The sequence below is a fragment of the Lacerta agilis genome, chromosome 1 (assembly GCF_009819535.1).
Source record: "Lacerta agilis isolate rLacAgi1 chromosome 1, rLacAgi1.pri, whole genome shotgun sequence".
NCBI classification, from domain to species: domain Eukaryota; kingdom Metazoa; phylum Chordata; class Lepidosauria; order Squamata; family Lacertidae; genus Lacerta; species Lacerta agilis.
The window spans coordinates 84,295,844-84,316,345 of NC_046312.1; the positions used below are offsets into that span (position 1 = coordinate 84,295,844).

The following is a 20,502-nucleotide window of genomic DNA, read 5'->3' on the forward strand; positions in this document are numbered from 1 at the left end:
AACTCACAGGTGTTTGCAAAAACAGCAACAAATCTCTTTTTAAAAATGCAGTTCAGCCTATGAAGTGGTGCAGCAGAAAGCAGTGTGTCCTAACAGTGCAATCCTGTTTACTCAGAAGTAAGGTTCATTCTGTTCAATGGGTGTAACTCTCAGGCAAGTATGCATAGACTTGCAGCCTAAATTATCAATGCATCATACTTACTGTGTAAACTCTGTTTTACATGCTCAAAAATGAGAAGGAAATTTGATGCTATTGACTCTAATCAGTAAGTGTCACAGTGCACACACTGCCTTTCGAAACTAAAACAAACACACTAGTGTGGAGTCAGGGAACTTTAGGAAAATATTAAATTGCTCTTTGTGCCCCAGGGAAATGCCACTGACTTCTTTACAGGGGAGGAAAGTCCCGCCATTAAAGAGGCTGGGGCAGTAGGTTCAACTTGTCTTTTCAAAGATAATCAGCTGTTGTTATATGCCTTGTCTGATTTGGCTGCACTCTTCATGGCTTTATGATACAGCTGTTCTATATTCTTAATTGCGGGTATATTGCTGTTATCTTGGGGATCTTAAGAGGTGGGAAGAAGGGATTCTCCAACCTGACCAGGTCCTCCAGTTATTGTTGGACCACAGCTCCCATCATCCTTGGCCATTAAGCCATGCTGGCAGTGATTGGTGGGGGCAGTGGCCCAATACACCTGGAGAAAAAAAAGGTTGAAAGCAGGTCAAGGCTGCACATTTATGATGTAATAGGGCAAGATTACAAAGAGAGACAGAGAGAGAAAAAAGTTTCCTTAATCCAGTTTCGCTGTTGTGGAAACGAACCAGATTTGTCATCATATTTTTGCGTTTTTATACTGTGATTCTTGGATGAAGGTTGGTATATATATTTAATAAAATTTTTATTAATAATACTAATACCAGTGCTTTTTTCGGGGCGGGCGGGATGACGCAGGGGTACACATACCCCTAAACACATTGTGAATCTCTTTACTTTTGTCCATTTACTATCTTTATTTTTCTTGATTTGAACTAAAAAATGGTGATTTTCTTGAGTCAAAATGAGAGTATCCCTAAACATTTTTTAAGAGAAAAAGCACTGACTAATACTATTATCTCAACTCATTTATAAAGAGACGGATATATATACATATACCGTAGTATACTTTTAAAATGATCATAATGCAATTCATGGTTCTTGTTTTTGTATCTGTTTAGAAACCAATGAAAAAATGTTTTGTTTTTAAAGCCCGATGATGCCTTGGGCTTCTTCATTCACCAGTTCCGTACGCGTCCCGCTAGGGTACCACCGCTGGCATTTACGGCCAGATCCTTCAGGGGGCGCTGCATCCCAAGCCGCGCAGGAAGCGGCTCCGGCTCCGGGACAGACGGCGCTCCGAGGGGGCGGGCCCGGCTGCGTGCTTGGCGCTGGAGGTGGGAGGGCTATTTTAAAGGCAGGGGCGGGTGGGGGGCGGGTCCGATGCTTGCCGCGCTCCCTCCGCAGAGCATGGCTTGGCTGGGCTGGCTGCTGCGGATCCGAGCGCTGTTTGCAACCTTCGCCGCTTCTTCTTGCAGGGCCCTGAGCGGCGCTTTCCACCGGTGCGCGGCCAGGCAGCGCTTTCCCCGAATGCCCATGGCTCTGGCGGGTCCCCTCCTGTTCCGCATCGGGTGAGTTTGGAGACCCCGGAGACGACTCTACGGCTGGATCATTATGATCCGAGAGGAGGACGAGATCATTTCTCTGATCCGGCGGGTGCTGCAAATGGGGAAGTCTTGCCGAGGTTACTAAGGGGAGGCCTGGCATTTTTTTTAAGGGGTCCCAACGGTTGTATTGTAGCAGAAGGAGATGTCTAGAGCTAAGGTTGCATGCGTGGAGGGGGGGGCATCGAGTTTGGGGGGGATCTGTTTGCCTGCTTAGATCTTGCTTTATAACTGAGTGGGAAGAGGATCTGTTAAGATGGGGCAGGGGGAAAGAGCGGGTATGTGCGCGCGCGCCGCGCGCTCCTGGATATAACGATGAATTTTGCAAGTGGAATGTCAATATGGTTTGGTGGTGATGTTAACGGGCAGCGAGAGTTATGCGGTTTTTAAGATAAGGCAGGTTGCTTTTGGTACGAGGGGAAGCCGGGCTGTACGGATCCGGGGGGCGTCTGTAGGTTTGGGGGACTATAACAGTCGTGGACCAAAGTGCCATTAGCCCAGGTATAAGAGTGTAGTGTGTGAAGGAATTTCCTGTGCGATTCTGCGGGAGGTTAATCAAGAGAAGCTTTGAAGCGCTAGAGTTAAAAGTCCCGTCGAGAAGCGGCGCGTATTTGCATCGGCTGTAGGAGAAGCGTGGATCGGTGCCTGCCTCCCTGGAACCCGGTAAATTAATTGGTTTTGGAAGAGAGATTTCAGTTGCATGCATTTCATCAGAGGAATATCTACGGAGCCTTAATATGCATGCATGCATGCATGTGTGCACTGTTAAGAAATAGCCCTGCAGAAGTAGGCTATATACTGTATTGAGATTGGTGAGAGTGCGCGGAAGGTAGATTTGGGACCTACTGGTAGATCTCTGTAATTTGCAGTAGATCCGTTGTTGCTTGACTATAGCAGCAACAACAAAAATGTTTTTCCCACCCAAATTGGGCTGCTAGAGTGAAGAAAGCTAACCGGGGTGGACTTTGTGTTCACTTCTGGCACAGAAAACAAATGCTTTAGCTGAGAATGTGCTCTGAGGGGCCTGTTTAATTCTAATGGGGCAGACCCACAGCCTACATTTAAGCACATGCAATGCACATTTAAATAGCATGACTTCCCCCAAGGAATTCTGGGAACTTTAGTAAAGGGTGTTGAAAGCTGTTGAAAATTATAGCTTTTTGAGGGGGCAACTATAGTTTCCAATATTCTTTGGGGGAAATAATGTGCTGCAAATGTGCACTGTATGTACTTTAAACGTGTACTGTAGATCTCCCTAAGGTATATCTTTTGCACCTGGTTTTAGCAGGTAAATCTTGGAGCACTATTTAAAAAGCAGAGCCTTACTTAGTGATGCCAGGGGTTGAAGCTGGGACTTATTGTATGCAAAGCATGTTCTCTGCAACTGACTGACAGCTCTTCCCTTTATATACTACAGCCCTTAACTCTGACCACCCCTGATCTAGGGGACTGTGAGATTTATGTTAGGTATGCATGACGCAGTGGCTTTTCTGCATTGAAAACATGTAACTTATCTTCTGTCTCGTTTGGGTATCTATTTGGAAATAGGAGCTATTTATATTAATATATGTTTAAATTAGTATTGATACCTGAAGGAGCGTCTCTACCCCCATCGTTTAGCCCGCACACTGACGTCCAGCTCCAAGGGCCTTCTGCCGATTCCCTCACTGCGAGAAGTGAAGCTACAGGGAGCCAGGCAGAGGGCCTTCTCAGTAGTGGCGCCTGCCCTGTGGAACACCCTCCCATCAGATGTCAGGGAAATAAACAACTATCTGACTTGTAGAAGACATCTGAAGGCATCCTTGTTTAGGGAAGTTTTTAACGGTTGATGTTTTATCGCTTTATTATTATTATAATGAATAATATTCTGTTGGGAGCTGCCCAGAGTGGCTGGGGTATAAATAAATTATGATGAGGATGGTGATGATGATGATGTATCATTGCTAATATGAGCTCACATCCCCTCCTTTCTGCTACATTGGCAATAAACTTTTTTTTTTAATGGAACAGTAAGTAGTTTGGATAACTGGTTTTCAGGGATTAGATCTAAGATTACTTTGGGGGTGGGCAGAAGCAGTTGCATCTATGCATGTTGGGGATTGGGGAGCAGCTGTAGCTCAGTGGTAGAGCATCTGCTTTGCATTCAGAAGCTTCTAGGTTCGATCCCTGGTGGTTCCAGGTAGGTCTGGGGTTGTTCCTCCATCTAAAACCTAGGAGAGCTGCTGGCAGTCAACGTAAACAAAATTGGAGCTAGATGAGTCAGTGGTCCAACTTGGAATGGCACCTTCCTCGATTCCCAAAGAATGTCTGAGTTCTGCGCAGCTTTGATCACTTACCTTTAGCTTGCTACAGAGCACTTAATGGACCGTGAAGTTTTTCTTTTGTTCTGCATCCTAGTAGATAAAAATGAACAGAGCCTTCCACTGCCACAGCTGCATTTTGCCTGCTTTTCTTGGGAATGGTCAGCTGTTTGCAACATCTGACACGAGTGCATGATATCCAGAAAGCTCCCTGCTGTTGACAGGAGAGCAGAATGACAGCGGCTGTAGCTTTCTGGGCCCATGCAATGCTTGACATGAATGCATATCCCGCAGCTTCTGGAGATTCCCATTCATTCGCTATTGCAAATGCTCTGCCTGTGTTTGTGTATTCGTTCTTTACAAATCTTTCCATGCTGCAGAGTTCGGAGTTACAGAATGGGCCAGAAGCTGCAGTCTGCCGGAAGAGAAAGGGTGAGGAAGTGGCACACTAACCAGAAAGGTAGGAAGGGAGAGCACAGAGGCAGAAGGAAAGACTCTTTAGGTTGCTTGAGGAAAAGAACCATGTGCTTTTAGAAACAGAAAGAAGAAAAGGCTTGCAACATCCACCATGTGGGAGATGACTGTAACGCAGGAAAAAGAGGCTTTCTTTTTCCCCAATAGTAGGTCTTCCAAGTCCTACACTGCTTAGATATGCTGGTTGAGTCCCCCCTCTCCATTATTTTTTAATGTACACCAGGGATGGAGAACCTGGCTCCTTCTGATTGTTGTTGGACTCCCAACTCCCAGCATGGCGATGGTCAAGGGATGACAGGTGTTGTTGTCCAGCAATATGTGGAGGCCACGGGTTCTTCATCCCTGATGTAAAGGTAAAGGTAAAGGGACCCCTGACCGTTAGGTCCAGTCATGTCTGACTGGGGTTGCGGCACTCATCTCACGTTACTGGCTGAGGGAGCCGGCGTACAGCTTCTGGGTCATGTGGCCAGCATGACTAAGCCGCTTCTGGTGAACCAGAGCAGCGCACGGAAACACCGTTTACCTTCCTGCCGGAGCGGTACCTATTTATCTACTTGCACTTTGACGTGCTTTCGAACTGCTAGGTGGGCAGGAGCTGGGACCGAGCAACGGGAGCTCACCCCGTCGCGGGGATTCGAACCGCCGACCTTCTGATCAGCAAGCCCTAGGCTCTGTGGTTTAACCCACAGCGCCACCCGTGTTCCATCCCTGATGTACTCGGTGCTAAAAGGTTCTTGCACTGTGAGCAGTGGCGTAGCAAGGTCAGGTGGTACCCGGTGCGGAAAATTTCTTGTCACCCCCCCCCATTGAAATTATTAAAAGAAGGAAAAATAAGATACTTGAGGATCGTGGCAAGCAAGCAGCAGAGACTTAGAGTCACGCAGATTTCTTTTAAGAGATCTGACATATTTTTTAATTGAGTCAAAGGCTGTTGGCCCATCCATCTCAATGGTGTCTACAGCTGGCAGTTGCTATCCAGTGTTTCAGATGGAGGTGCTTCTACGCCCTACTTGGAAGTGTTGGGGATTGGTGTCAGGGGCTGTTTGCATGCAATGCATGTGCTCTGCCACTGAACAACAGCCCTTCCCCTTAGATACTTCCTCATCCATATCCAATTTTGGCACCCTCTCAAAGGAGATGATTTTACTAAAAGTGTTTGAGGGGTTGGTGATGCATGACTCGGTAGTAACGGAACAGAGGTCAGCCCTGGAACATGTAAGGGAAAGGTGTTGTGAATATGAGAATGCCATCTGCTGAATGGGGACGGCAGAATGCAAGGGACACTTGAATTGTGCTGTGGTGACATATGCATGTCTCACAGAACTGATGCACCTAACTCTTTGTTGTTGCATGAAAACTCTGGAGCTAGCTGCTAAAACGTTATTGTGAAGGCTTTGTTAAAATCTTGGACCAGTAATCAAAATATCTCATAGGAAGCTGCCTTACACTGAGTCGGACCAGAAGTGCATATTGCTCAGTATTGCTTACACAGACTCACAGCAGCTCTCCCGGGTTTCAGACAGGAAGCCTATCCCAGCCCTTCTTGGAACTGCCAGGGAATGAACCTGGGGTCTTCTGCATGTGCAAAGTAGATGTTCTACCACTGAGCTGTGGCTCTTTGCTTTTTCATGATAAGGTACCATTTTTGTGTGCAAGTAGCAGGTACTTCAGAAAATAAATAAATCCACAGGCACCTAGAAATGTAATGCTCTGCCCAGGTGATCAGTTATCAGAAGTATAAGTGAGATCTGCAACAAAATGTTGCGGTATGGGGTGGTGGTGGTGGTTTAGGTTTCCATTCACTTCATTCCTCACCTGCAAATTTGTACTTATGCAAATCTTGAGGTTCCTCCAAGCTGACTGATGCCTTTCTCTCTTTCTCTCTTTTGTGTGGGTGGTTTTGGCTGCCTAAGCAATTATACGCTCAGCTTTCACATCATAATAGTAGGAATGATGCATGTATCACTTTTCCTTTGTGGTCTGACCACTTCATGGTATCTTAGTAATCTTTATGATGCTATAAGGCAGGGCAGTGTTATTAATACTCGTACTACAAGTATTAAAGGGAGCTTAAGACTGTGATAGGCTTATCTTGGCATTCTTCCAAGCAAAAAACTTATATTTTGGGGGTGAGGGGATCACTGGAGCCGGAGTAAGTGGTAATGCGTATGCAACCTTGATTTTATTTAAAAATAAAAATCCAATCTGTTGCATTCCAGAGACAAAGCATAAATAAACCCCTTGGAAGAAGGTCTGCTCCCAGGCAGTATAGGATTGTAGTAAAAAAAAAAAGTCACATGATTACGACTATTTCATTAGATATAACTCAAAAGTTTGTATTAAAGTTAGCTAGACTTGCACCTTCTTTTGCTTCCTTGATGTAATTGTGCAGAACCCTGCTAATGAATTTCTCAAATGCAATGCTTTCATTTTCAGCCAATTCTCAAATGCCTGGCAGTTCTAGTTCTTCAATTCATATACTAATTGGTTTATTCATATGATCAGGCAGAAGGCATGACCTTTCAGAACATAGCATTCTATTCAGCGATGACAAAAGAGTGCTGAATTATATGGTGCTTGTGTTGGGAAATTGCCAGATAAGAAGTCCTACTTGGTTCATTCCGGGAAACATAGCAGCACTAAGACAGAGTCGGAATGTTTTCCCCCCCACCCACCCCCACCCCAACTGGAAAAAAGACACCGCTGCATCTGACAGATGGATTTGGGAATCTCCTGCTGCTGTAAAGAGATGCCACTTGGAAAGCCTTGGCCTTGCACGTTAATGCATTGAATTATATGGAGTGGCAGGACAGGTTGTGCCTGCCTGCTCTTAAAGGAGGGTTGTGTGCACATGTGGCCCTAGGGATGTTCACACAGGCCCACAACCTGATTTCTTCAGTGCTGGGGATCAGTGTAATAAAGCCTCGTCTTGAGCCACTATAATAGATGCCTGCTCATTTCTGAACCTGCCCAGCAGCTGAGATCATCACCAGTGAACCTACTTGAGGTGCCCTTTACTTTAGAGAGAGCCAGCGGTGTAGTGGTCCAGGAGGTTTGCATAGGGCCAAAGACCTATTACTGTTTCTGCAGCATAGTCCCTGCCTCCATCACCCTATTAGCACGGTAAGGGAGAAGATACTGGAGCACGCCAAATCATTTTCCAAGCATAGGCACAGAAAATAGTAGATCCTGCTGATCATAGAGACTTGCATGCCATTGCTTCTTACGGTGCTTGTTTATTACTATTGTACAATGAGAAGATGATTGTATAATCTTTCAAGGCTGCGACTGTCATAAAGGGACCCTGTAGTTCTTTCTGTCACTAAACTACTAGAGGCAAGACTTGCGTCACTGTACCCTTATTTGTAGAACTTCCTCCAAGAGGAGATCTCCTTGCCATCTTTGTTTAAGACTCAGGTGAGGCCCATCTTGTTTACTGGGGCTTCTGCTGAATTAAATTGTTATTGTTGAACTTTTACTTCTGTTTTTTTTCTTTTGGGCTAGGGTTGGTCAGCCAACTGCTGAGTCACTGCTGCTTTTATTGCTCTCTTTGTCTTCTGGCATGCTTTTGGAATTTACCTATTGCTTGATTTATTTCTTTTTGATTATACTGGTGTCATTAGGAGGTTTTACTAAGCTGGCTTGGATGCCAACTTAGGGCAGTAAAGGTGATATACAATTCCTCTCCACCCCAGTAAATCAATCATTCAGTAGGTGTCTATTTACACAAGCATGTTCTTGATTGTGCCCAAATAATGAGCAGTCATTTGATTGGTGACTCAAGCCTACTTAATTTAATTATAAATATGCTCCATGTGGGAAAGCATAGAAGTACTGTACTTTAGACACCTGGTATTATCTGAGCAAGCTTGGGATGAAGATGTTGCTATACACTTCACAACAGTGAGAAGTCCTAGGAATGAAACCCCGGAGGGGAAAAGTTTCCCCAAGCAGTTTTATCAAGAAGCACTGGGTTAAGAGTTCCTCAAAAAGCCTTAGGGACCATTTTTATTTACAGTATATGGTTGCTTTCCCCTTCTTCGTTTTCCTCTTTAGCGAAGTTTCCCCAATCATGTTTACGCCACAGAAGAAAATAGACAGGTATTTGCATGTTTTCTGCTGTGGAGCAGATTGCAACTTGTGGGGGGATGATGTTGGCTGGGGAATTTAGACTGGAGAAAATCAATGTTCTGGGATGGAGTGTTAAATCCCACTTCTACAATCCAATTGGGGTAGGGTAGCCAGATTTGAGAGGACAGGGTTCTTATCCCTTTGTGTGTAGTAGAGGAAATTTAAGCACGTTGTAGCTTCTACACCTGCTGAAATTCCCTCTTCTATAGAACTCTTAAAAGTGCAGGGGTCCTGTCCTCTCTTTCCCCCCCTTACTCTGGCCATTCAAAATATTTGCAGCCCTCTGGCTGTTTTTCGGTTACAATTAAAACAGCCAGAGATCCAATTGCAGATGGTTTGTGTCCTTGTTTTAGTCTTGACAAATCCCTGGAAATCAGTCTTTCCTTGTAGCTGATAAAATTCTGGATTTTGCAACTCTGCTCCATAGCATGTGGTTTTTTTTAAAAAATCTGAACCACCAATGCTCTGCTTTGCAAATGTTGTCTGCAGCTATTATACAACAGGGCCCAACTATATGTTGCAAATGCTTCTGATGAAGCCCCCTGACTGAGTACTTTAATGTCAAGCAGCCTTAGGAAATTATAGTTTTAAGAAGTGGTGTGACATTACCCTAAGGTGTTTTTCTTCTGTGGGATTCCAGATGTGAATTTATTTACAAGGCTAAATCACATGGCTAAGCTTCGACAAACACGAGGAGGCAGGTGTTAGGCATTTTACAGTATATTCATACACTCATGGACGCACAATTTGTAGCTCAGTCTGAAATCTGTTTACCAAAAGTAAGACTGACTGGGTTCCTTCCAGCTTTCTTTATAGAAAGCGTACTTAGGGTGTCACTTTTACTTCTGCAGTTTTTGTTTTATTTTAATGTGAACTTTTCGCTTTTAATTGGTGCAGTGGAAAGTCTAAAAATCTGTAGATGAAGCAAACATAGAAAAAGCCTGGGGTAAGTTTTCTAGGGGGTTTCCAGACTGTCACAATTTTTGGTTGAGATTCAGTCAACATACCAGCTAATTAGGATTGTGCAATTACAGTTGATGGGAAGGTCTTGCACAACAAATCGGCTTCCCCAAAAGATCTGACTTCTTGCAATAAGGCATGTGACGAGAAAATTCCCTGGAAAGCATGGGATAGCACTGACTTTGACACACCACCATATAACCTCCCCACAAACAAATCATGATGGACGCTCACTATAATAGCCAACATTGCATAAAACCTCCCTGCATAAAAACAGGGTGAATGTTCAGTGAACACTTCATTCAGAAGCACCCCTAGTTGCGCGAAAGGCACAGTTTCTATAAAACATCGCTGCAGGAAGGAAATGCATCCAGTCTGCGTGTTTTGCTTGTGCCTCCATGACCTGAAAAACTGAATTGTCTGAACAAGCCGCCTCAGCATGCCATTGTGTATCTTCCCCTGTCTTTACCCTCCCTGGCCTCCTAGTTCTCTCTTCCACTCTTCCCCTTCTCCCTTTCCATGATTAAAGCCTGAAATAATATTAGTAGTGTGGACTCTTAAGTCTTTGAAGTTAGGCACAGTGAATGCCTTGGGCTGATGTAAATAATTCTGAATACAAAACTTGAGCCTCTGTGACATTAAGTCCTTGGAAACAGGGCTTAGCTCTGGGGTGTATGAAGTAAGAGTAGCTTTTGAGCATGTATACAGAGCTTTCCTCCCCGCCTCGCAACCATAGCTACTATGGTATAGTAGTGGACAGAATGGTCAACTTAGCTGCGTACACATTACCATTTACTCTGACTCCATTGTGCTCCCACCGCTGTTGTTTGAAACCAGGTACACATGATGTTAGCCATAGTAGCCACAAGCCTTAGGCATCCTGTAGCTTCTGGGGAACTACTCCTATTTGATGCACTTTCTTTCAAAGCAGCCTCTATCCAATTTGGAAACGTAAGCTGAGGCACATACATTATCATGGCAGCCATTGTGCAGGCATAGATGACAGTTTCAGCGAGTTGGAGTTCATTGTGGGGAAACAAATCGGGTAATGAGCATCAGGTGAAGGCCACCCCAACCCATCTTGATTATGTAAAGGTAAAGGTAAAGGGACCCCTGACCATTAGGTCCAGTCGCTGACGACTCTGGGGTTGCGACGTTCATCTCGCTTTATTGGCTGAGGGAGCCGGCGTACAGCTTCCGAGTCATGTGGCCAGCATGACTAAGCTGCTTCTGGCGAACCAGAGCAGCGCATGGAAACACCGTTTACCTTTCCGCCGGAGCGGTACCTATTTATCTACTTGCACTGCATGCTTTCGAACTGCTAGGTGGGCAGGAGCTAGGACTGAGCAATGGGAGCTCACCCTGTTGCGGGGATTTGAACCGCCGACCTTCCGATCAGCAAGCCCTAGGCTCAGTGGTTTAACCCACAGCGCCAGCAATGTAGAAAAGCAACTTGAAACACTCCGGGGGACGGGGGCTAACCGTGGTGTGTTTTAAGCCGCTAATGTGTACTTAGCCTTAGATCACAGGGAGAGGGGTAGGGTCAAACCCTTGCTTTGGAAGCTGATTTGGGGCTCTCCATATCTCAGGTTGCTGTGCTCACACAGGGTTGTCAGAAGGATGGATAACCTTTGCCTCTTCCTGATGATGTTGGACTACAACTCAAACTTTCCTAACCACTGGCACGCTGTCTGGGGCTGATGAGAGCTGGCCTCCGAAACATCTGGAGGAAACAGATTCCCTGTTTTCAACTTAATAAAAGGGCTAGAGGGAAGACTATATGTACTGCCGTATTCAGTGTTACAACCACCACCTCCTCAACTTGTCCTTGGAGGAAAGCGCATAATTAAAAGGGGGGTAGGGCAGGGAGAATTATATGCTGCCTTGTAACTCAGTTGACAGGGTGGATTGGGAGGAGGAGGAGAAGAGGAAGAGGAAGAAGAATCATAGAATCGTAGAGTTGGAAGTGACCACAAGGGCTATCCAGTCCAACCCCCTGCCAAGCAGGAAACACCATCAAAGCATTCCTGACAGAAGAAGAAGAGGAAGAAACAACAACACATTGAAACACAGTAAAGCAGATCCTTAATAACGCATATAAAAGCAGTATAAAAACAATGTCAGACATAAAACAAATTAGACCTGGAGCACATAAAAGGGTATTTGGGGGGGGTGTGTACTTTGAATGTGCCTCAAAGTGTGTACACTTTAGAGCTCCTTCCTTCAGTAATAAAGAACCAACACTTGAACTGTTTGCAGCACCACTCACTCTGGAAATTACGCACTGGTGAGACCTTGGACTGCTAGCTGTTTTTCTCTAAAACAAAACAAAACAAAACAAAAAAAACCCCAAAACGTTAGAAAGCATATTTCTGTGTGACTTGTTGCCAAGGTACCCAGCTTGCATTGTTGGTTGTCTGCCAGGCTGCTGGAATTTCATCTAATGCTTTTAAATGCTTAACGTGGAGGGACTTTGCTCCTTCTGACTCGTCTTGCTCTAAAGTCAATAATGTGTTTTTTTGGGGGGGGGAGAGAGAATGAGCCTCTTGATCCTAATCTTCTATGTGTTTGGACTTTTGGAGGTGCAGAGCAAAGACCTAAGGCAGTGAGGGGAAAATAGAGTGGAACGAAGCATTCTCCCTAGCCTGCTAGAAACATTTCTAGGGAGCGATTTTGATTTGTGCTCTGCGCAGGACAGTCGGGCTGAAGAAAGATAAGCCCAAGCTTGTCATCAGTGCAGTTTCCAGGCTGGATGGTTTGAAGCTGCAGTGTTGGCTGATCAGGATGCTGACTGTGTCGCTGTCACCTGCTTAATTGCTGTCAAGTGCCATTGCACTGCAGTGAACAGGCTCCTTGAGGGTGGCTATTGCTGACAGTTCTCGGGTGCTGCTTTATTCTGTATTATTATTATTGAATCGGGGAGGGGGAGAGATTACAGTTCTTATGCTATGTTATACAAAAATATACCCTAATCAAACAAAAATACTAAATAATAACAAAAGAGAGATTACACCCATGTGACTTCCCTCCTCCACTACTCGACATTCTTTAACATCTTATTGACATTGCGTCTTATATATCTTATCCCTGATATTTCTTGTATATTAATTTTATTGATTTCTACTTACATACTTAGTCTATGCATATCAACATGTTTATCCTTAGAGCAGTATTTTTTCATATAATCCTCAAAACATTGCCATTCCGACCTTAGTTTCTGATTTGTCTGATGTCTTATGGCTGCCGTCAACTTCGCCATTTCTATAAATTCACATAATTTACATGTCCAGTCTTCCTTTGTGGGGATACTATCTCCTTTCCAATTTTATTTGCAAGTAATAGTATGTCTGCGGCTGTGGCATTTAAAAATAGTCTTTTCTTATCCTGTGGGATATCCTTTCCTACAATACCCAATAAGTACGCCTCTGGCTTCTTTTCTATAGAGGTTTTAAACATCTTTTTTAACTTCATGGATACATCCCCAGAATCTTTTGACTTTTTCGCAGCCCCACCATACATGAATCATAATCCCCTCCCCGTTATTACATTTCCAACATAAATTGGATTTTAACTTATGTATCTTGGCGAGTTTGGAAGGCGTCATATGCCACCGATAAAACATTTTCGTTAGGTTTTCTTTAATGGTATAACAGGTGGTAAACCTAATATCAGACCTCAAGAGCCTTTCCCACTGATCTGTCTGTATTGTTTGGCCGATGTCTTGCGCCCATTTGACCATTACTTCTTTTATTTCTTCAACTTTTAGGTCCCATTCCAATATCAAATCATAAGTTCTGGACAATAATTTCTTATTTTTTTTAATAATACTATTTGTAGTTTGGATTCTTCTTTCCCAAAACCTGTTTTTTTATCCGAGTTAAAAGCGTTATTCTTGCCGTGCTGTTTTGTGTGTTTAAGCAGCTCTTGAGTTTTAGCAGTGGAGAGACTGTGTTCCCTCGGTGCAGGTGGGGGCTTTTTAATTCTACAAAGGGCTTTGCTTTGGTTTTTCCTCCCACCCACCTGCTTAAGCTGACTTCCCATCTGCATATACTCCGTACCATTAAACACTGCAGCTTCTGTCAATTTGGGAAAATGTACGTCTTAGAAATGCAATCTTTGCTTTGAGAGTCAGGGGTTCAAGTTTCAGGTATTGGGTGCAGAGGGAGACACCTGTGACAGTGGAGCAAGATTCTCAGCACTCTCGGATGTAGTCACGATAAAATTAAATGGCAAGAAAGTATTTCTGAGGTCATACGTTTTAAACTTCGTAAAAGCCGTAGCAATGTTTTAACATGGATCCAATAGTAAATCTCCCACTGTTTCTTTTTAAACTCAGAGTGTTATGTCTTTCACATGCTTATAATAGCTTAGATTTAATAGTTTATAATGGCGGTCACCTTGTGATGCAGCCTGTGAGTTGCTTATAAATATAGATGTTCCTGAGGAATAATTGCAGAGGGCAGTGCCCACCCCACCCTAAATGGCTCCATTGGTGTAAAGTACTAATTCAAAATTAGAGGCCAGGTGGTGATGGTGACAGACATTGCAGTTCCAGTCCTGGCTGTAGGGCTCAAAGCACTATGATGTTTGGGCTCCCCAAAATTTGGTGCTGGGTTTTTAATTACTTTCTTGCCTCTGTAGAGGGCCTGATGCCTTCAACACTTGAGGCTAGGAACCTGGTGTATTTTCCCCAGTCTATTATTAATGCTGTAGCTGCTGTGCAAGAGAGTTGTAAGCAAAAAAAAAATTCATTTAAAAAATGGATTGTGAGAAAGTGCAGTTCCATTGAAATGGGTGGGTCATAAGCACACTTACTTTTCATTTTATGTATTTTAAAAATAGATTCATACCCCACCTTTCCGGACAGAAAGAAACTCTCAAGGAGGGCTTACAAGAATTCTAGTGCTTCCAACAGCTGCTCACGCATCCAGTTTTATCACACTGCCCACATAATGTTACCACCATCATCAAAATGCCAGCCTATACTTTTTAAAATCCCGATTTCCTCTTATTGCAGAAAACTCTTATAGTGAACATGACCCGCTGGACATCTGAGGCCACTGCTGGTGTGGAAACATGCTAAGGCATTTTTGTGGGTGGGCAGATCTGTGGTGGTGATTTAGTGGTGGGTGGTTTCTATCACCACACTCAAACTTTTTTTTGCTCCCCACCTGAACAAAACCTTGCCATTCTGTATCTGGCAGCCTTAAAGATACGAGTGTGTCTTTTCTCACCCATTGGTGCATGCTAAAGCACCCGGTTCAGAGGAACTGTTCTGTCAAGAACTCTACGTATTGCAACCTTGTATGACCAATTTGAGGAGAGTTTGTGCATACTTAATTTTGGTTCGTTGGTGTCAGTTGACTGCCTGCTGTTTTAGCACTGGCCTGATTTTCACACACAAACAAATTGCACAGTGGTAAAGAGTAGGTGCTAGAGGAGACTCTTGAGAGTCCCATGGACTGCAAGAAGATCAAACCTATCCATTCTCAAGGAAATCGGCCCTGAGTGCTCACTAGAAGGACAGATCCTGAAGTTGAGGCTCCAGTACTTTGGCCACCTCATGAGAAGAGAAGACTCCCTGGAAAAGACCCTGATGTTGGGAAAGATGGAGGGCACAAGGAGAAGGGGACGACAGAGGATGAGATGGTTGGACAGTGTTCTCAAAGCTACTAACATGAGTTTGGCCAAACTGCGGGAGGCAGTGAAGGATAGGCGTGCCTGCGTGCTCTGGTCCATGGGGTCACGAAGAGTCGGACACGACTGAACGACTGAACAACAACAACAAAGAGTAGGCACGGAAAATGTTGCTTTGGGTTTTGAGAAGAAGAAAATTCTGCAGAAATCAATATCACAAGTTCCACTTGAAGCTGCTGCAGCACAGTTGGCACAAACTTATGTAGATTGTTAAATGTTGGTTTCAGCTTGCCTCCTAAAGGCAGTTAGTTACTCTTGCCTCTTTCCTTTTGGTGAAGAGGTTTCTGTTCTGGCAAATGTTACACATTTCAATGATCTTGGCCTAAGAATTATTACTATTATTTAATCTCTTTTTAGCCTCTGTTTTGTTTGCAGTATGCAAAGGAATGTGTTGCGCTATTCCTTGATTGCAGTGTAGCATAAGTGTGCAATTTACATTCCTCCCATCGGACATAGCTTAGGAGATGGTGCTTAAATCCACCCTTCTGGCTGTCATCAGACGTATGAAGAAAGACACACTGACATGGTAATCCCAGTACGAACTGTGCATTCTTATATATTTGCCATGGCTTGATGTGTGTCTTCTGCCCTGCTCACTTGCATTTCCACCTTCGGTTTCTGCTGGAGCCTGGGGTTGCGGGGGGTGGGCGGCAGCCCTTCACAGCAAGGACAGAGTGCTCACTTTATAATCCTACATCTAGTTAGCCATCTGTTTAATTAGCATCATGCGTAAGTTCCTCCCTCCCAGCCTGTTCTGCCACGTCTGTTTTCTGTGCTACAGAAAGGGACTTGGTTAGGAACATAAGAGGAGCTCTGCTGCATCAGACCAAGTCTAGGTTTGGCCTCTTGTTTCTGACAGTGGTCAGCCAAGGGCTTCTAACAAGCCCTTAAGCAGGGCATGAGGGCAGTAAGGAGCTCCCTCCATCTTTGTTGCTTCCCAACAGCTGATATCCAGTGGTATTCTGTCTCTGAAATGGAGGTCTTGTTTAGCTACCTACCGTTTGACACATCTTCTTTTAAACCCACCTAATCCAGGGCCCATCACATATGCCATAAGATAGTAAGTTATAATAATACTGCTAAAAAAGGTAAAGGACCCCGACAGTTAAGTCCAGTCACAGGCGACTCGGGTTGCAGCGCTCATCTCGCTTTACAGGATGAGGGAGCTGGCATTTGTCTGTAGACAGTTTTTCCAGGTCATGTGGCCAGCATGACTAAGCCGCTTCTGGCGCAACAAACACCGAAACCAGAGCAGCTCACGGAAACGCCATTTACCTTCCCACCGGAGTGGTACCTATTTATTTGCTTGCACTTCTTGGCATGCTTTCGAACTGCTAGGTTGGCAGGAGCTGGGACAGAGCAACGGGAGCTCACCCCGTCGCGGGGATTCAAACCACCGACCTTCTGATCAGCAAGCCCAAGAGGCTCAGTGGTTTAGACCACAGCACCACCCTTTCTTCCAAGGGAGCATACATAGGATTCCTCGGAGGTCTCCCCTCTGTGCACACACCAGACCCACAACACCTTGTTGTTCTAACCGCTGCCTACAGACCCTTCAAAGAAGAACTTCCTTCTGCCACCATGTTGACATCCATCTGTCTCAAGAGACAATGGCATGCGTCTCTTGGGGTGAAGTCAAACTGCTGGAGAATCACAGCACCTTAAATTTATCCCAACAGTAGCAGCAAGTAGAAGTTAATGCAGTAATGCATAGTAATCATATTGTATCAATAGTGGTGTTTAGCTCAGCACAGATATGAGTGATTTATTTGCATAGGGTATAACAGATGTGGGTTGCTAAGTGATCAATACAGTTGTCATTGTGATCTGCATGAAGGAAGCCCCCGCCCTGCCTCCCGCCCATCACTCAAAGCAGTTCAGTGGAAGAAACATGTCTTTTTCTCTCCTTCCATCTGTGCGGCAGGGTAGGCTGTGTAATGAGTTCTAGACCCTGCTCAGTGTTACGGGAATGTTATTTGCTTCCAGAAAAAAAGCAGTTTGCAAATAATACAGAAATGAGCACTAAACCTGCACTATGATCCATTAATGGTCTGGAAGTGGCTTTTACGTCATGTGAAAGCTCAGATATAATGTAGAAATCAACAGTTAGGGAAACGTCAGGATTAAACTGGATTAAACTGCAGCCTTAAGTTTCCTTTGGATAAGGAATACTGGAGACTTATGGTGCCCTCTCATCAGTGTTTGTGTTATTTACAAATGTATAAGCAGAGCACATGGGCTCTCCTACAACACGGGAGATCTTCTCAGATCTCTGGAGTGAGAGAGACGCTTCACTTTCAGTCAACTTGCAACTCTCCCTGTCCTCCTCTAAATTTAAAACACTACCAAGCTTACTTTCTCGCACACAATCTGCCAAGCACTTGGCTTGGATCCAGTCCCTCCAGATGTGCTTCATATGTAGGGAATCGTCCACAGCCATTAAAGGAAGGCTAGGGAACCTGTAGCCATCCAGATGTGGTTGGACTCCCTGACCACTGAGCATGCTGGCTGTGGGGGCTGATGGGAATCTAACAGCACCCGGAGGGCCTTCAGTTCCCATCCCTTGCATTAAGGCAATGATAACATTGGTGTTCACAATTTGACAAAACAACCAGGCACTGTAGTCAAGCAAAAAATATGGCAATTCAAAGTAATTGAGCCTGGGCAAGTTCATAAGAGCAGCTTGTTCTCAGAAAGGGTTTCTTGGTCCCCAGACTAGGTCCAGGCAGCTTGTAGCTCTTCCTGGAGAAGAAGGCAAGTTGGCAGGTTATTGACAGGTTACCAAAACAAAAAGACTATGTGGGTGGAAGATAAGTGGGGGAGGTGGATATATGCCAAGATTGCACTGGCTTTCTATTGAGCTTGCTTAGCGTTCTCCTCCTGGTTGGGACATACCGTACTACTTCCTGTGAATCAGCCACTGTTGACCTTAAAGAAAAAAGAATCCACTAAGATGAGGAAACCCCATGGAATGATGGGGCTGCAGCAGTTTTAACCCTGTCTCTCCTCTCCCCAAATATAAAAGGCTTGTAAGTAAATTCATATCAATTTGATTTGCCAGAAAGGTGGAACCAGCATAGTTTGTTATATAAAGCTATTCTGACAACTAAATCAAATCAAATAATGAGCAGATTTTTTTAATGCTGAAATGTGCTTTTACAGATCCTTCAATTGGAGTGTCCCATCTGCAATAGTAAGGCGGCACAGTGGCTGAATTGTGAAGCCTCTGCCCCAGATTTACTAGGTGGTTTTAGGCAAGCCGCTATTTCTTAGTCTTGGTCTGCCTTATCTGTGGAATGGGGATAATACACTGATTGATCACCCTGATTCACACATTGCGGCAAGCCAGTATTTCATGCTAGTGTGTGTTTTTGGATTGTTCCTGCTTTTGGTTTCCCTCCCTGGTGTGACTGGGAGAAAGGAAGCCACAGTTAAGTGTGATCTCGCTTAACCTGGTATGTTCCAGGTGATTTGGAGCTCAACTCCTATCTCCACTGACCAGGATTGGAGTTGTAATCAAGAGCAGCTGAAGAGTACCAGGTTGATGCCACCAGTAATGTTATGAATGCTAAACTAGATAGACCAATGTCCTGACACATCATACATAAAGTAGCTTTCTGTGTTCCTGTGACTTTGCCCTAAGGAGCTGTGTTTTTCCAATTTGCAATTGTCTAACCTTTGCTGATTTGTTAAGAGTTCTGCTTTGGCAAAATTAGTTTGAATATGTGGGTCAGGGGTGGGGAATGATCCTGAACCCAGGATTTTTCTTTCCACGCGTGCTGGTCCAAATTTGGCAGGTGATGCTTTGTGCTGAAGCCTCAACACTCTGGGCTTAAAGATGCAGTATGGGGCTGCTTGAAATTCCTTCTGCAAGTAGCCCCCTACTGCTCTTTCAACACTGCTTGGAAAAATGCTTTCAGACAATCGGGTATGATAGATGGGCATGGTTTGCCCAGAATTGCCTTGCATAGCAAATGGGCCGTGTTTGGCCCGCAGGCTGGAGGTTTCACACCCCTGATCCACACAGTCCCTGCAGCTTCTGCTCTAGATGTGCACCGAAGGCATGCAAGAGCTTCCATTATTTCAGTTGGAACTAGCTCATCCTAAACAATAGCTGACAGTTCATGGAGCGTTGGCGGTTCTCAGATTTTGATTTGCTGGAGGAAGTTACTGTGGACACAGCTTGAAGATGGGTCTTTCTTCCAGGAAACGGCTCTGGGGGAGAGAAGCTGGCTGGCTTTCAAAGTGCTCTGAAGATAATACTCTGTAAGGCCCTGCTTTTCTAAGATAAAGCAACTGGACAAAGTGTAGCTCTGTGTAACACACTGTACAGTTCTGACTGAACAGTCTCTTCTGGTGCACTTGGCTGGGATGCTGGAGAGAACGTTGGCTCTGCAATGCAAAGGGCTTGGTTTTACTCTCTTGGCAGTAGAGGATGTTGGTTAATGCAGAGGCGGATCCCAGCTATAGGGCCTGAAATTTTATTCCAAAGAGAGTCTGCTGGATGAACCTGTGTTCATCTCTACCAGGTAAAGGTAAAGGACTCCTGGACAGTTAATTCCAGTCAAAGGCAACTATGAGGTTGCGGCACTCATTTTGCTTTCAGGCCGAGGGAACCGGCATCTGTCCACAGACAGCTTTCTGGGTCATGTGGCCAGCATGACTAAACTGCTACAGGTGCATGGAGGACCATGACAAGTGCCAGAGCACACAGAAATGCCGTTTACCTTTCCACCGCAGCAGTACCTATTTATTTACTTGCACTGGTATGTTTTGAACTGCTAGATTGGCAGAAGCTGGGACAGAGCAACAGGAGCTCGCCCCGTCGCGCGGATTCGAACTGCCGACCTTCCGATCGTCAAATCCCACAAGCGTAGCTTTACTGCACAGTGCTTCTCTGATCTTCTCTCCCCCCAACTCTGCCCACTCACTGTGATCATGAACTGTAGCTGCCTCTTGCTGTCTCTATAGCAGCACATTAGAGAAAATGCTGGCATGTTTCTCCGGCAGCTAATGTGTTGAGGAGAGAACCGCTGGGAGTTAGAAGTCACTTCTGGGTAAATTCCTGGGAATCTGAGATACTCAGGGAAAATGCAGCGTTGAAGAGCAATTAATGGCTTCACTTCAGCCGTGTTGTGTATACTCCAAAGGGATACATTGCACTGCTGGGACTCTTTAGTCAAAGGAACAGATGTCAAAAATGGATTTGTGAAGAAAATGCCACCTCTCTTCTGATGACTCT

The 20,502-nt window shown here is 44.8% G+C and overlaps 1 protein-coding gene across 5 annotated transcripts in view; it reads left to right on the top strand.

Annotated features, from left to right (window-relative positions):
• Positions 1 to 358: 358 nt before the first annotated feature.
• Positions 359 to 20,502, top strand: part of LOC117053391 (probable hydrolase PNKD) — a 32,327-nt gene continuing 12,183 nt past the window's right edge. Inside the window, exons 1-2 of one of the 5 annotated variants that reach the window (XM_033161109.1) lie at positions 855 to 873; positions 1,573 to 1,665. In XM_033161109.1, coding sequence (XP_033017000.1) covers positions 1,625 to 1,665 — 41 coding nt within the window. In that variant the 5' untranslated portion in view covers positions 855 to 873; positions 1,573 to 1,624. Of the gene's footprint in view, positions 430 to 854; positions 874 to 1,299; positions 1,432 to 1,460; positions 1,666 to 2,038; positions 2,095 to 20,502 lie in introns of those variants that run through there. The other 4 variants (XM_033161100.1, XM_033161092.1, XM_033161083.1 and 1 more) reach the window with 4 other exon arrangements.